Below are 16,939 nucleotides of genomic sequence, written 5' to 3'. Positions count from 1 at the left end.
GATGATAATCAGCACATGATGAATGGACACAAGGAAATTGTGTCTTAATTTTTATTGGTGAAATGAATGTAAATAAAAGTTTCTGTAAACAGCAGTTAGTTTTTGTGATAATAACTCTGTGTGTGTGTGAGAGAGAGAGAGAGAGAGAGAGAGAGAGACTCCACCTGTTGAGCTGTTTTCCTGCAACCTTAAACTTCAGCACTGAAGAGCTTCACTCACCAACAGCCAGGACACATAACCGGTCATCAGATATCTCTCTCTCTCTCTCTCTCTCTCTCTCTCTCTCTCAATTTCTTTCAATTTTAAAGGCTTTATTGACAAGAAATTTGTGTAGTCAAAAGCATGTATAGACATAGATTAATAAATCACAGTAATACAACTATGAATCATTACATTATTATTATTTCATTAACTAATTAATTAAATTATATTGGGGAACAAAGGAAGAATAAATAAATAGAAGAGAAAGAACTACTAAATAGTTGAGCGTCAGGTGAGGAGAGGATGTTCTCTGCACCGTGTCCTGTAGGTGCTAAAGAAGGCAACTGGATTTGCTTGAAATTCTCAAAGACGTTTCAGCTCTCATCCAGAAGGCTTCTTCAGTTCTGTCTGACTAGTGGAGAGTTCGAGGTGTTTCTCCTCTAGTGGACCAAAAGCAACCCTAAGGAGAGTCGTTGAGGTCACATAGACAGAACTGAAGAAGCCTTTCTGATGAGAGCTGAAATGTCTTCAAAAATTTCAACAAGTCCAGTTGCCTTCTTTAGCACCCATGGTTTATGATGACCTGGATGACTGAGAACCTTCACAGACACATCTGCACCGTGTCCTTTTACTGACATGTTGTCTCTGATTCTCTGACACGTGAACATGAGCTGAGCCGCGAGTGCTTACGTCTGCTCCTCTTCCTCACAGCGTTCGGAGGTTAGAATTTCATCCAGTGATGAGGATGGAATTTTTTCTGTAAATTTCAGATAGAAGTCTTTTTCTTCATGAAAGATATTCAGTACATTTCTAAAGGAAGTGTGTTTCTTCATTTCCCTCATTCAGGTCTCAGTGGGCATGGCGGCGCCGGTGTCTCTGTCCCAGGTCCTCTGTGGTGTCCCGTCTCTGTTTGTATCAGGCTGGGTTTTATTACACACATCCTGTGTGGTGGTTTCAGTTTGATTAGATAGTTAGCTTGTCAGTATTCTCTGTTTAACCTCAGATCCCAGTCCAATTTTATATTTGATTGGACTTCATCCAGCTCCTGAGACATATCAGTAGTTTTATTATCTTTGTGAATTTCTTTGTTTGACTGGGTTTATATCCTCGACATAACGACTCATGTTAATAATTAATTTGTAAGATTGTTTCTGTGGGGCGGCACGGTGGTGTAGTGGTTAGCACTGTCACCTCACAGCAAGAAGGTCCGGGTTCGAGCCCCGTGGCCGGCGAGGGCCTTTCTGTGCGGAGTTTGCATGTTCTCCCCGTGTCCGCGTGGGTTTCCTCCGGGTGCTCCGGTTTCCCCCACAGTCCAAAGACATGCAGGTTAGGTTAACTGGTGACTCTAAATTGACCGTAGGTGTGAATGTGAGTGTGAATGGTTGTCTGTGTCTATGTGTCAGCCCTGTGATGCTGTGATGACCTGGCGACTTGTCCAGGGTGAACCCCGCCTTTCGCCCGTAGCTGGGATAGGATCCAGCCCACCCGCGACCCTGCACAGGATAAGCGGCTACAGATAATGGATGGATGATTTTAACCATATTTTAATTGAGGTTGAATTTCCTGTTTAAATGCAGCACTGGTGGTTTGTTTTCATGGATTTTGTTAGATCATCTACTTTCCTGCCAATTCCACTTTTTAGAAGTTTGAAGAATAAACTCCTGTGCCAGATGTTATTGAATGCCTTTTTAAAATCTATGAAGTATGCAAGTTTTTTTGTTTTTTGGAGTGGTGAACAGGTTTATTTATTCGTGTTTGTAGTGTGTAGATGTGGTCGGATGCTCTGTGTTTTGGTCAAAAAACAATTTGGCTTTTGTTTAATGAATCCTATTTGGGAAGGAACATTAGTATGTGACTGTTTATGATGTTGCAAAACATCTTTCCTTGTAATGCAAATGCCCCAATAATTATATTTGGATCAGATTTCTCTCCAGATTTGAAGATTGGGGTGATGAGGCCTTTGTTCCAAATAGAAGAAAAGAATCCACTTCCCAAGTTGAAAAGTTTGGAGATGGCCTCTTGTAGCTTTGAGATATTGTATTTTATCATCTCCATTGAGATAGTGTTGATCCCACAGGCTTTTTTCAATTTCAGTATCTCGCTGTCTCTCCCCGTCTCTCTCTGTATCTCTTTCTCTCTCTTTCTCTCTCTCTCTCTGTCTGTCACTCCACCCCAGGACTGACAGTTAGGTTGTTAATGAGATGTTTTAGTCGAGTGAAGGTTGTTTTGGGCTGCTGATGGTGAAAGATGATGATTTATTGATTTATCACTTTAATCCTGAACCCATTGTCATGGTAACATGTTCTAGGATGAGCGATGACTTTCAACAACCGTAACAATAAAAATAACATGAAGTTACTGAGATGTTCCATTAAAATACTGACTCCATTCATACTTTGTACATGATGCTGGTTAAAATCTTCAAAGCTTTTCTCATTTCTGAATCTGATCATCTTTCTTTATTTCCTCCATTTTTGTGTTTTTAAAATTTTTACACACTTAAAACTTCTGATTTTGCTAAATTCTGTTTCAGTATTGCAAATTTAAATAAATTGCATGGAATATCAGATTAATTACACTGAGTACCTTATTCACTTGACTAAATCTGTTCACTCTGAGAGTTGTACAGTGGTGCTTGAAAGTTTGTGAACCCTTTAGAATTTTCTATATTTCTGCATAAATATGACCTAAAACATCATCAGATTTTCACACAAGTCCTAAAAGTAGATAAAGAGAACCCAGTTAAACAAATGAGACAAAAATATTATACTTGGTCATTTATTTATTGAGGGAAATGATCCAATATTACATATCTGTGAGTGGCAAAAGTATGTGAACCTTTGCTTTCAGTATCTGGTGTGACCCCCTTGTGCAGCAATAACTGCAACTAAATGTTTGCGGTAACTGTTGATCAGTCCTGCACACCGGCTTGGAGGAATTTTAGCCCGTTCCTCCGTACAGAACAGCTTCAACTCTGGGATGTTGGTGGGTTTCCTCACATGAACTGCTCGCTTCAGGTCCTTCCACAACATTTCCATTGGATTAAGGTCAGGACTTTGACTTGGCCATTCCAAAACATTCACTTTATTCTTCTTTAACCATTCTTTGGTAGAACGACTTGTGCGCTTCGGGTCGTTGTCTTGCTGCATGACCCACCTTCTCTTGAGATTCAGTTCATGGACAGATGTCCTGACATTTTCCTTTAGAATTCACTGGTATAATTCAGAATTCATTGTTCCATCAATGATGGCAAGCCATCCTGGCCCAGATGCAGCAAAACAGGCCCAAACCACGATACTACCACCACCATGTTTCACAGATGGGATAAGGTTCTTATGCTGGAATGCAGCGTTTTCCTTTCTCCAAACATAACGCTTCTCATTTAAACCAAAAAGTTCTATTTTGGTCTCATCCATCCACAAAACATTTTTCCAGTAGCCTTCTGGCTTGTCCACGTGATCTTTAGCAAACTGCAGACGAGCAGCAACATTCTTTTTGAAGAGCAGTGGCTTTCTCCTTGCAACCCTGCCATGCACACCATTGTTGTTCAGTGTTCTCCTGATGGTGGACTCATGAACATTAACATTAGCCAATGTGAGAGAGGCCTTCAGTTGCTTAGAAGTTACCCTGGCGTCCTTTGTGACCTTGCCGACTATTACGCGCCTTGCTCTTGGAGTGATCTTTGTTGGTCGACCACTCCTGAAGAGGGTAACAATGGTCTTGAATTTCCTCCATTTGTACACAATCTGTCTGACTGTGGGTTGGTGGAGTCCAAACTCTTTAGAGATGATTTTGTAACCTTTTACAGCCTGATGAGCATCAACAACGCTTTTTCTGAGGTCCTCAGAAATCTCCTTTGTTCGTGCCATGATACACTTCCACAAACATGTGTTGTGAAGATCAGACTTTGATAGATCCCTGTTCTTTAAATAAAACAGGGTGCCCACTCACACCTGATTGTCATCCCACTGATTGAAAACACCTGACTCTAATTTCACCTTCAAATTAACTGCTAATCCTAGAGGTTCACATACTTTTGCCACTCACAGATATGTAATATTGGATCATTTTCCTCAATAAATAAATGACCAAGTATAATATTTTTGTCTCATTTGTTTAACTGGGTTCTCTTTATCTACTTTTAGGACTTGTGTGAAAATCTGATGATGTTTTAGGTCATATTTATGCAGAAATATAGAAAATCCTAAAGGGTTCACAAACTTTCAAGCACCACTGTATGTGTTCAGTATGAGTTCACCATTACCTCATTCACACTGACACTGAAAACCATTTATTGATGGAATGGTGTCATGTGTCAACGGGAGTAAAACAGTAAAGTGGGAACACAAATCTCTCCTCTGGTGACCCAGTAACATTAACGCTAATCTTCTGTCACAGCTCCAGTGGGAACCATTGGATTTAGAATCGTTGGATTAATGTGTGGTGGTGACATTGCTGGAGGTGACATAAACAGTGTTTCCCACAGATCTGAAATATAGTTGTGCTAGTATCTGGCGGAAAGAGCTGCTGCACAGAAACCTTGACTACATGTAATTTCACATCACATTGGAATCTGCTCTGCTTGCCCAGATTGGAATCTGCTCCACTCCAGCTTTAAACGGGCCCACATCACCCTTCTACTGAAAAAACTGACCCTGGACCCCTCTGTCATCCAGAACTATGGTTTCTCTTCTCCCCTTCCTCTCAAAGATGCTTGCACATGTTGTTGCTAACCAACCCTCCTCTTTTCTCTCTTAGAACAACCTCCTGGATCCTCACCAGTCCAGCTTCTGATCCAGATGCTCAACTGAGACTGCGCTTCTCTCTGTCAGTGAGGCAGTTCATGCAGCATGTGCCACCTCCCTCTCCTCGGTCCTGATTCTCCTAGACCTTTCTGCTGCATTTGACACTGTTGATCACCCCATCCTCCTATTATCCTTATCAGTTCTAGGGATCTGCAGGACAGCCCTAGACTGGTTCAAGTCCTAGCTCTCCAGTCATGTCTTCCAGGTTAACTGGTCTGATACTATATCAGCATCACGCTCACTTACGACCGGCATCCCTCAAAGTTCAGTCTTTGGTCCGCTTCTCTTCTCCTGCTACACCCAGTCTCTCAGCCTGATGATCTCTGCTCATGGTCTATCCTACCAGTGATACACTGATGACACCCAACTGTTTCTCTCTTTTCCTCCTTCTGACATGCAGATCTCAGCTTGCATCTCTGCTTGCCTGAGCACCTGACCAATGTAATGTAATGGTACTGATCCAGAGCTGGATTGACAACCATTACCTGAAGCTCAACACAGGCAAGACGGAGGTAATCATCTACATTCCTGCTCCATTCTCTCCACCCCGGACATCATCCTCTCCCTGGGGGACATCTCTAGGTCACCTTCACCCAGTGCAAAAAACCTAGGGGTCGTGTTCGATGACAAACTCTCCTCCTCGGCGAACATCGCTGCAGTGACTTGGACATGTAGATTCCTCCTCTACAATATCTGAAGGATCCGCCCTTTTCTTACCACCTACTCTACTCAGCTCCTGTGCCAAGTGCTGATCCTCTCCTTGTTGGCCTTGCATCATCTGCCATCATCAGACCCCTGCAGCTCATCCAGAATGCTGCAGCTCGCCTGGTCTACAACCTCCTTCGTTCCTCCCATATCAGTGCTCTGCTTGCTGACCTTCACTAGCTACCTATCACAGCTCGCATCTAATTTAAGATGTTGATGCTAGCTTACCAGGCTCTCAAGGGGTTAGGTTCAGCATACCTCCAGAGTCTGTTCCACCCCTACATGCCAGCCAGATCCCTATGCTCCACTACTATTGGTTACCTGGCCCCCCTCCTCTCCACTTCTGTCCCACCTGCTCAAGACTGCCATCTGTCCTGGCTCCCCATTGGTGGAAGGACCTTCTCATTGAGGTCAGGACTGCCGACTCCCTGCTCACCTTCAAGCGCAGACTGAAGACCCACCTCTTCAGGCCGCACCTCTCCCCTGCCCACTGTGTAACTGCGTTTTGGTCTAGACTAACCCAGGCTGTGTACTGGATCTTAATCAACTAATTATGTGACTTATGAAGTGAATTGGTTGGAGCAGCTCTTATTTAGGAGTTTCATATGAAAGGGGGTGAATACTTATGCACACTCCAGATTTCTGTTTTTTCATCTTAATTATTGTTTGTATCACAATAAAACAACAGTTTGCCCCTTTAAAGTTGTAGGCATGTGTAAATCAAATGGTGCTAACCGTCCAGAAATCCATTTTAATTCCAGCTTGTAATGCGACAAAATGGGACAAACATCAAGGTGGGTGAATACTTTTGCAAGACACTATATGTTCATTATTATTTACCTATCGCACACAACATTCTCCTTCAGACTTATTTGCTAAAATGAGTAAAGTCAATAGACTTTATTTATTTTAGCAAATAAGTCACAAAATAACCGCTGCTCCTCCACATCGAAAGGAGTCAGTTGAGGTGGTTTGGGCACCTTGTTAGGATGCCCCCGGACGCCTCCCAAGGGAAGTTTTCTGGGCATGTCCTACTGGGAGGAGACCCCGGAGCAGACCCAGGACACGCTGGAGAGATTACATCTCTCGGCTGGCCTGGGAACGCCTCGGTATTCCCCCAGAAGAGCTGGTGGAGGTGGCCAGGGAGAGGGAAGTCTGGGCTGCTCTGCTTAGGCTGCTACCCCCTTGACCCAGATCCGGATAAGCGGTAGAAGATGGATGGATGGAAGTCGCTAAATTTTAATCCTCAGTATGCAGTAATCTTAGTTAAGTACCAACTATGATGACTAACAAATGTCTTCTGACTATTCAGACTATTGAACTGGATTAATCTGGTTCATTGAGTCAAACAACCTATAGATTATGGCGTACTGCTCTTTGTGTACTATAAGGTTGTGTGAGTATTCACGTGCAAGTATTCCAATGTGTGGGAAACTGTAAATGATGATCCGGTGATATTGTGGTGAAACTACTGACACCTCCACAGTGTGAAGACTCAAACTGCCTCACTGTAAAACCTCCGGCCACAAACTTAAAACGACAAACATCAACAAACACAACTGGAAATTGGAATGAATTGTACATCATATCCGGTCTCACATGCTTTAAACATCTCACAGAGGTTCACGCTCTGTAGATCCTGTTAGATCCAGTCAGGTGGGAGAACACCACACACATTACTTTAGTCTGATGGAAGACTGAGTGGGAATGGAGACGAGTTCTCCATAACAGGGTGTTTTTACCTGATACAGTCACAGGTTTGGTTTGTGTGTTCAGTATGACGGTTTCGCTATAGTGCACAGAGGTGCGGGGGTAATTGCGAATTACCAGAGGTCCATAGGTAATACTTATCCCATGCGAATCGTACTTTTGTTCACTGTGTAAGTGTTTTTAGGTCCCTCTCTCTCATACTCCCTTTCCGTCTCTCTCTTTTCTCTTTTTTTCTGCCTGCCTCTGTCTCTCTATTTCTATATCAGTGTCTCTATCTGGAGTAATAAATCACAGTTATGTTCAGGTTTGTTTCCTTTCTGTGTGTTCAGTCTGTCAGTACTACTCTGTTATAAAGAGTGTGTGTGTGTGTGTGTGTGTGTGTGTGTTAGTTATCTGGTTAAGTGCTGCCTGCAGACGCCCTGTGTGAGCTGGCGGCTGCCAGAGACGTAGAGTCCCTCAAGAGACACAGGAAACTTTCTTTCTGTCTCTCTGTCTGTCTCTGTCTCTCTGTCTGTCTCTTGCTCTAGCTAGCTAGGCTAGTGGACTAAAAAAATATCTCTCTGAAACACACACACAAAATGTAAAAGATGTAATGATACAAACAAAACTGTCTTTCCATCACACTAATAGAACGTGTGTGTGTGTTGATGAGTGATTATTATTATTATTATTATTATTATTATTATTATTATTATTGATTTATTTTATTTATCTTAACACATGCACTGAGCTAATGAAGCCCTACATGATTTTATCCTTTAAATATGTTCATTTTATCACTGTACTTTTTTAATTATTATTATTTAAAGTTGTTTTGGGGGAAAAATTAGTAAAACTGCAACCGTCTGTGATTGTCACACTAATTAAATTTTTGAAAACTCAAAACAATACAGGAATTTAATGCATTTGAATTTCAGGTTTCTTCGCGTATAGATATGATTCTTAAATCTTCTATTTGTAGACATTTCACCTCCATTTTTATTTACAGAACAAAAACCTGTTTACTGTGAACTGGAACAGGATCCGTGAGTAATAACCATTTAGTTAGAAGCTAATAATTGTTACATCACACTGTAGTGTGTGTGTGTGTGTGTGTGTGTGTGTGTGTGTGTGTGTTGTTCAGTAGCTCTGCAGTGATAGTGATGTTTACAGGAGCAGATCACTGATCAGTGTGTGCACACGTCCCTGATAATACACAATCAGGAGTTCAGTCTCACACGCACACACACACACACACACACACACTTTTAATAATACACTGGGATGTAATGAACTCGAACCCTAACCCTACAACTAAACATTTAGTTAATTATGTCTGAACTTTATGCCACTTTGAAATTGATTTCTATTTGATTGTAAAATATCAAATTAGAATAATGAATTAGTTTTTCTAAATATTTATTTTAGGGTTATGAAGCCACGCCCATTTGCTAGCGCACCCCTCTATTTAACCACGCCCCTTCGCGAATTCTTATCGCTCGTGCTGGTAACATCACTGTGACGTCAAGGCCCTTTTTTGCGGCTGTTTGGCGCGCGGTGGATAAAAGCCTTCAGGAGACTCTCTCTCTCACACACACACACTGGGAGCTGAGGCGCATGCGCACTCTCTCTCTCTCTCTCTCTCTCTCTCTCTCCCCTGATAGACTTTTCCGTGACAGTTTGTGATTTTTTTTTAGTGTTTCTGGTGAATTTTGTTTTATTTGATGAGTTAAATCAGTGTTGTTTTTTTTCCCTCTCTGTGAACAGAAGCTGAATACCGGAAATGACGCTCGGGCACTCATTATCATATTATTCACCTTCATCTACCTTAATTTCTTTATCATCATTATCCACCTCATCCTGTCCAGTCGCGCGCGGCTCCATCAAGAAGAATCGGAAGTTCCGGTGAGTTTCGATTACTGCACCGTTTATAACAATAACTTAGGATTTTATACAACTATAAACATGAGACAAAGAACAAAACGCACAACACCAGGAACCTTTCTCAAGCAACTACCAAAACAACAACAATAATAATAATAATAATTATTATTATTATTATTATTATTATTATTATTTATTATATGTTGCTAAAAACACAAAGTATGTTCGTGATAAACACTTTCATAAAATAATAAACTATGAAAATTAATTAATGAAGATAAGACTTAATCACAAAGAAAGTTAAATCATATTAATATTTAAAGGATGTAATAAACTGTAAATTATTACAGTCTTAAATTAAAAACAAAAGTAATTGAGTTATTTCTCTGAGGTTCCTGTGAAGTGACGTCATCAGTCATAGCTAATCATATGTTATAAAACTGATACGTGTGTGTGTTATTATACTCACGTGTGTGTGTGTGTGTGTGTGTGTGTGTGTGTGTGTGCGCGCGCAGGTCTACTAAAGGAGCTTCTAAAGCGCGGCGGGATTTAATTAACGCAGAAATCCTGAAGCTGCGCGCGCTGCTGCCAGTCAGTGCTGAAGAGCGCGAGCGTCTCTCCTACCTGCACGCGATGTCCGTCATCTGCACATTCATCCGGAAATCCGCCCTGCTCGCGCGTAAGACACAACAACAACAACAACAACAACAATAATAATTATAATAATAATAGAGATTGTCCATTCGAGCACTCTGAACAGCTTCTGAACACCGTGTGTGTGTGTGTGTGTGTGTGTGTGTGTGTGTGTGTGTGTGTGTGTGTGTGTGTGTGTGAGAGAGTGTGTGAGTGTGTGTGTGTGGTATTATACTCACTGGTTTTGTGTGTGTGTGTGTGTGTGTGTGTGTGTGTGTGTGTGTGTGTGTCTGTGGTATTATACTCACTGGTTTTGTGTGTGTGTGTGTGTGTGTGTGTGTGTGTGTGTGTGTGTGTGTCTGTGGTATTATACTCACTGGTTTTGTGTGTGTGTGTGTGTGTGTCTGTGGTATTATACTCACTGGTTTTGTGTGTGTGTGTGTGTGTGTGTGTGGTATTATACTCACTGGTTTTGTGTGTGTGTGTGTGTGTGTGTGTGTGTGTGTGTGTGTGTGTGTGTGTCTGTGGTATTATACTCACTGGTTTTGTGTGTGTGTGTGTGTGTGTGTGTGTGTGTGTCTGTGGTATTATACTCACTGGTTGTGTGTGTGTGTGTGTGTGTGTGTGTGTGTGTGTGTGGTATTATACTCACTGGTTTTGTGTGTGTGTGTGTGTGTGTGGTATTATACTCACTGGTTTTGTGTGTGTGTGTGTGTGTGTGTGTGTGTGTGTGTGTGTGTCTGTGGTATTATACTCACTGGTTTTGTGTGTGTGTGTGTGTGTGTGTGTGTGTGTGTGTGTCTGTGGTATTATACTCACTGGTTGTGTGTGTGTGTGTGTGTGTGTGTGTGTGTGTGTGGTATTATACTCACTGGTTGTGTGTGTGTGTGGTATTATACTCACTGGTTTTGTGTGTGTGTGTGTGGTATTATACTCACTGGTTTTGTGTGTGTGTGTGTGTGTGTGTGTGTGTGTGGTATTATACTCACTGGTTTTGTGTGTGTGTGTCTGTGGTATTATACTCACTGGTTTTGTGTGTGTGTGTGTGTGTGTGTGTGTGGTATTATACTCACTGGTTTTGTGTGTGTGTGTGTGTGTGTGTGTGTGTGTGTGTCTGTGGTATTATACTCACTGGTTTTGTGTGTGTGTGTGTGTGTGTGTGTGTGGTATTATACTCACTGGTTTTGTGTGTGTGTGTGTGTGTGTGTGTGTGTGTGTGTGTGTGTGGTATTATACTCACTGGTTTTGTGTGTGTGTGTGTCTGTGGTATTATACTCACTGGTTGTGTGTGTGTGTGTGTGTGTGTGTGTGTGTGTGTGTGTGTGTGGTATTATACTCACTGGTTGTGTGTGTGTGTGGTATTATACTCACTGGTTTTGTGTGTGTGTGTGTGTGTGTGTGGTATTATACTCACTGGTTTTGTGTGTGTGTGTGTGTGTGTGTGTGTGTGTGTGTGTGTGTGTGTGTGGTATTATACTCACTGGTTTTGTGTGTGTGTGTGTGTGGTATTATACTCACTGGTTTTGTGTGTGTGTGTGTGTGTGTGTGTGTGTGTGTGTGTGTGTCTGTCTGTGGTATTATACTCACTGGTTTTGTGTGTGTGTGTGTGTGTGTGTGTGTGTGTGTGTGTGGTATTATACTCACTGGTTTTGTGTGTGTGTGTGTGTGTGTGTGTGTGTGTGTGTGTCTGTGGTATTATACTCACTGGTTGTGTGTGTGTGTGTGTGTGTGTGTGTGTGTGTGTGGTATTATACTCACTGGTTGTGTGTGTGTGTGGTATTATACTCACTGGTTTTTTGTGTGTGTGTGTGTGTGTGGTATTATACTCACTGGTTTTGTGTGTGTGTGTGTGTGTGTGTGTGTGTGTGTGTGGTATTATACTCACTGGTTTTGTGTGTGTGTGTCTGTGGTATTATACTCACTGGTTTTGTGTGTGTGTGTGTGTGTGTGTGTGTGTCTGTCTGTGGTATTATACTCACTGGTTTTGTGTGTGTGTGTGTGTGTGTGTGTGTGTGTGTGTGGTATTATACTCACTGGTTTTGTGTGTGTGTGTGTGTGTGTGTGTGTGTGTGTGTGTGTGTGTGTGTGTCTGTGGTATTATACTCACTGGTTTTGTGTGTGTGTGTGTGTGTGTGTGTGTCTGTGGTATTATACTCACTGGTTTTGTGTGTGTGTGTGTGTGTGTGTGTGTTATTATACTCACTGGTGCGTGTGTGTGTTATTATACTCACTGGTATGTGTGTGTTGTTATACTCACTGGTGTGTGTGTGTAGGTGATGGAGTGTGTGTCGGCGGTAGTGATGAAGGTGTGACTCCTACATGTGAAGATCTCCTAAATGCACTTCCTGGTTTTTTGGTAGCCATGACGACTGAAGGGAAGTTACTGTACGTCTCGGAGAATGTCTCTCACTACCTCGGCCTGTCCATGGTGAGTGACATCATCACGTTTTACTCCACAGGCTGTGATCATGTGATCTGTGACATCGTATGGAGAGCATGTTTAATTAAGTATGATGTTGGTCAGGTGGATGTTCTCCAGGGAGACACATTTTACAGCATGATCACCAACAACGACACACAAAAAGTCAAATTTTACCTGCAGGACGAGAATCTACAGACAGGTAGCACACACACACACACACACACACACACACACCAGTCAGTTTGTATGATAATAATAAGAATATCCCCCTCCCTCTTTATCTGTAGAGAGGAGTTGTGTGTGTGTGTTCAGGACTAATAGACAGTGCTGCCCCCTGCTGGTCAGGCTACGTGTGTTCGACCCACAGCAGTGTCTCATTGTGGCTCTGTGTTCACCGTCACTGAGAGAGAGAGACAGCTTTACTACCACACACACACTGGACATGAGATTCACACACACACACAACAGGTAACAAACACACACACCAGATAACACACACATACACCAGACATGAGATTCACACACACACACAACAGGTAACAAACACACACACCAGATAACACACGCATACACCGGACATGAGATTCATGCACACACTCTCTACAGGTAACACACACACACACACACACACACACACACACACACACACACACTTCTATTGGTACGATCTAAGACATAACCTGTGTGTGTGTGTGTGTGTGTGTGTGCACACGCGTGCAGTGTGGTGTTACATTTGGGTTATGAGGTGGAGGAGCTGATTGGTCAATCCTGGTACAGCATCATCCATCCTGATGACCTCATACTGAGTGCCAGAGGACACAAGCAACTGAGTAAGTCTCTCTCTCTGTCTCACTCACTCAGTCTCTCTCTCTCCCTCCCTCCCTCACACACACACACACACACTGTGTCTGTTATTGAAAAATGAGACACAACCGGTTGTTGATTATCACAGTGTTAGTGTGTGTGTGTGTACAGTGCACTCTGAGCAGGTAGACTTGGTGCTGCGAGTGCAGGATAAACAGCTGAATTGGGTTTGGCTTTACATCATCGCTACCAAATGCACACAGAGTCACATGATCACCTGCACCAATTACATCATCAGGTAATTATACCTCATAGTACAGCTAACACGCTACAGTTTACATGCTACAACTAACCTGCTACAGTGAACCCGCTGTGTGCCGTTCATCATTAACTCCAGCTGCACTTCCTGGAGAAAACAGGAACAGGAAGTGATGTTGGACAAAAAGAAGATGAAAGTTTTGTTGTGTTGTAGTGAAGTCGTGGCCGTGGACCTGAGACACAAACTCAGTGCCGTGTCATCAATTTCTTCTACTCCATCCCTCAGTCCTCCAGTATCCAAGAATTCCCAGCACTCCACCAAGAGGCCAGCAGAGGGCAGTACTGAGAGCAGGAGAAGGAAAAACAGACGAGTGTCTTCAGCAGCATTTTCCTCTCTATACATCAGCCCAAATTCCTCCTTTTCTTCTCCAGCACAGGAAGATGGCAACATAGACTACCTGTTCAGCTCTTCAGCATTTTGCCCATTTTACCCCACCCCTCCTCAGAACTTCCAATGTCCCAGCTTTGACTCCACGTCACTGACTCTGCCTCCGTTCTGTGACCCTACTGAGGTCAGTGTTCCGGACGACCACGCAGAACTTCCTGGCAGCTTGTCTGAGAGTTTCCTGTACTTCGAGGACTTTCATTCTTTTCCTTCATCAGTGACAGGAAGTGGTAGAACATTCCACGCCCCAGAGGATTATGGGTGGTCAGGTCTGTTGACTCTGCCTCCTCCTGCTCTACATTACAGTGAGATGGAGCAGGCTGAGATCAGTATTCTTGCCCAGCAGATCTCCTCTCTGGCCAGCAGCTTTGATACATACTGTACTAAAAGTTCCACCCATCGAGCTGACCACATTTCTGGCTCACAATCTTGTGCCCCTGAGGCCTGCCTGTTGGATGAGGAGGTGATCGACAGTGTAATGCAGGTTCCCAGGGCTACATTGGAGGTTCAGGCTCTTGAGGCTCTGCTGGACTTCGAAAGGTGTTCAGAGGAACAACATGAGTTCAGCCTTTATTCACACACACAGCAAGGTATCAAATATACCCACACCCCTAGTACATACACATACATGCAGTATACACACACACACACACAGCATATACCATATACACACACACACACACACACACACACAGCATATACCATACACACACAGCAAGGTATCAAATATACCCACACCCCTAGTACATACACATACATGCAGTATACACACACACACACACAGCATATACCGTACACACACAGCAAGGTATCAAATATACCCACACCCCTAGTACATACACATACGTGCAGTATACACACACACACACTCACACACACACACAGCATATACCATATACACATACACACACACACACACACACACACACACAGCATATACCATATACACATACACACACACACACACACACACACACAGCATATACCATACACACACAGCAAGGTATCAAATATACCCACACCCCTAGTACATACACATACATGCAGTATACACACACACACACACACACACACACACACACACACACACACAGCATATACATACACACACAGCAAGGTATCAAATATACCCACACCCCTAGTACATACACATACATGCAGTACACACACACACACACACACACACACACACAGCATATACCGTACACACACAGCAAGGTATCAAATATACCCACACCCCTAGTACATACACATACGTGCAGTATACACACACACACACACACACACACACACACACACACACACACACACACACACAGCATATACCGTACACACACAGCAAGGTATCAAATATACCCACACCCCTAGTACATACACATACGTGCAGTATACACACACACACACACACACACACAGCATATACCGTACACACACAGCACACATATAGATGTTTGCATGTTGTTTAAATGTTAATTCAACATGTTCCACTGACTGTAATAAAATATAATATGATAATGTCTTCTGTGCTGTGTGTTTGTGCGTGTGTGTTTCAGATGGGTTTAATGATGAACCTCTGTATTAAAATAGAACATATCTGTGACTCCGCCCCCTCTGTCTGGGAGCCACCGACCTGGTACCTTGTCATGTTGTCATGAGAATCAGCAGCTGTCTTTCCTCACTGTTGCCATGAGAACGGGCTAACTATGTTTTCAATCATCAAAAATCCATCCATTATCTGTAGCCGCTTTATCCTGTTCTACAGGGTCGCAGGCGAGCTGGAGCCTATCCCAGCTGACTACGGGCGAAAGGCGGGGTTCACCCTGGACAAGTCGCCAGGTCATCACAGGGCTGACACATAGACACAGACAACCATTCACACTCACATTCACACCTACGGTCAATTTAGAGTCACCAGTTAACCTAACCTGCATGTCTTTGGACTGTGGGGGAAACCGGAGCACCCGGAGGAAACCCACGCGGACACGGGGAGAACATGCAAACTCCACACAGAAAGGCCCTCGCCGGCCCCGGGGCTCGAACCCAGGCCTTCTTGCTGTGAGGCGACAGCGCTAACCACTACACCACCGTGCCGCCTCATCAAAAATCAGTAATCAATAATAACACTATTAATTATAACAAATAACACTACCTCTGACATCATCACCTGTTTAATTACTCACAGCTTTTATTTTACATATAAACATTATAATATTATAATCTCTTCGGCAGCTGAATTTAGTTTATCTGCAGATATGTGTATAGAGGGGTGTGTGTGTGTGTGTGTGTGTAACTGAATTATTAGACACATTGTTTTCAACTTATTGTCAATAGATTACAGTCTGATTTTATTTTGTAATATTAATAAAGTTAAAAATGTAAAACAGTTTGTGTCTAATTTAATTTCACTTAATAATAATAATAATAATAATAATAATAATAATTGCAAGTTGCGAGGATGAGGAGTATTAACAGAGGGTTATTTGTTCAGTTTTATCTCCACAACATTCTGTGTAAAATCTCCAGCTTCCCTCAGAGACTCACTTTGGGGTGTGAAATATTAATGAGTGTGAAGGTGGCCAGCTCTTTCATGTCTTTCATGTACCTTTCATGAAAGGTAATAACCATATTTAATAACATTTAATAACCGCCAATTATAACATTAAAGTCAAACAAAACCCAGAAATAAACTCTGTTTGCCAGTCAGTGCCCTGATGTGCCTCCATACATTTACATTAAAAATAAAACTTTATAACAACAATTTATCAATTTTAAAAGTCATGATGTTGCTGAAAATAGGCTTCGCTGGACGTAACCATCTGCACTGGAACTGGATATCTGCCGGAGACAGTAACGGATCACTAGAACACCGTTTACTTTAGTTACACAGAGCCGTGAAATAAAGACTTCTAATTAAAAAAAATATATCACCAGGCACCACTGCTCTGTGTGTGTGAGTTAGTGAGAGACAGACAGGATTGGCACCAAAGATTTTCTTTTGCTGGTAATAAGGGGTTGCTTGACTTTACAATGAAGTTGTTCTGAAATGTCGGGTTTCCCATTAATGCGCCAGTCACAGATTAATGACCTCTGCCA

At 42.6% G+C, this 16,939-nt stretch overlaps 1 protein-coding gene across 3 annotated transcripts; it reads left to right on the top strand.

The window, feature by feature from the left end:
- Nucleotides 1–4,404: 4,404 nt before the first annotated feature.
- npas4l (neuronal PAS domain protein 4 like) lies at nt 4,405–15,717 on the top strand. 3 transcript variants are annotated; one of them, XM_060925051.1, is made up of 10 exons: nt 4,405–8,446; nt 9,168–9,305; nt 9,800–9,963; nt 12,191–12,345; nt 12,442–12,538; nt 12,627–12,807; nt 13,060–13,169; nt 13,315–13,441; nt 13,616–14,436; nt 15,400–15,717. In XM_060925051.1, exons 2-10 carry the CDS (start codon nt 9,184–9,186, stop codon nt 15,426–15,428), a joined length of 1,806 nt encoding a protein of 601 aa, XP_060781034.1. In that variant the 5' UTR covers nt 4,405–8,446; nt 9,168–9,183; the 3' UTR covers nt 15,429–15,717. The 3 variants fall into 3 exon arrangements, with proteins under 3 accessions (XP_060781034.1, XP_060781035.1, XP_060781033.1); XM_060925052.1 differs by having other exon boundaries at nt 4,405–9,305; nt 13,688–14,436; XM_060925050.1 differs by having other exon boundaries at nt 4,405–9,305.
- Nucleotides 15,718–16,939: the final 1,222 nt, after the last annotated feature.

The sequence above is a fragment of the Neoarius graeffei genome, chromosome 7 (genome assembly GCF_027579695.1).
Source record: "Neoarius graeffei isolate fNeoGra1 chromosome 7, fNeoGra1.pri, whole genome shotgun sequence".
Classification (NCBI taxonomy): Eukaryota; Metazoa; Chordata; class Actinopteri; order Siluriformes; family Ariidae; genus Neoarius; species Neoarius graeffei.
Note: the sequence above shows the minus strand (reverse complement) of the source record. Positions and strands in the feature narration are given on the sequence as shown.

Coding starts and splice junctions, on each gene's coding strand:
- npas4l (XM_060925051.1), top strand. CDS start 9,184: ATGACGCTCGGGCACTCATTATCATATTATTCACCTTCATCTACCTTA. Junction 12,808..13,059: donor TTCACACACACACACAACAG/GTAACAAACACA, acceptor ACACGCGTGCAG/TGTGGTGTTACATTTGGGTT. Junction 13,442..13,615: donor TGCACCAATTACATCATCAG/GTAATTATACCT, acceptor GTTGTGTTGTAG/TGAAGTCGTGGCCGTGGACC.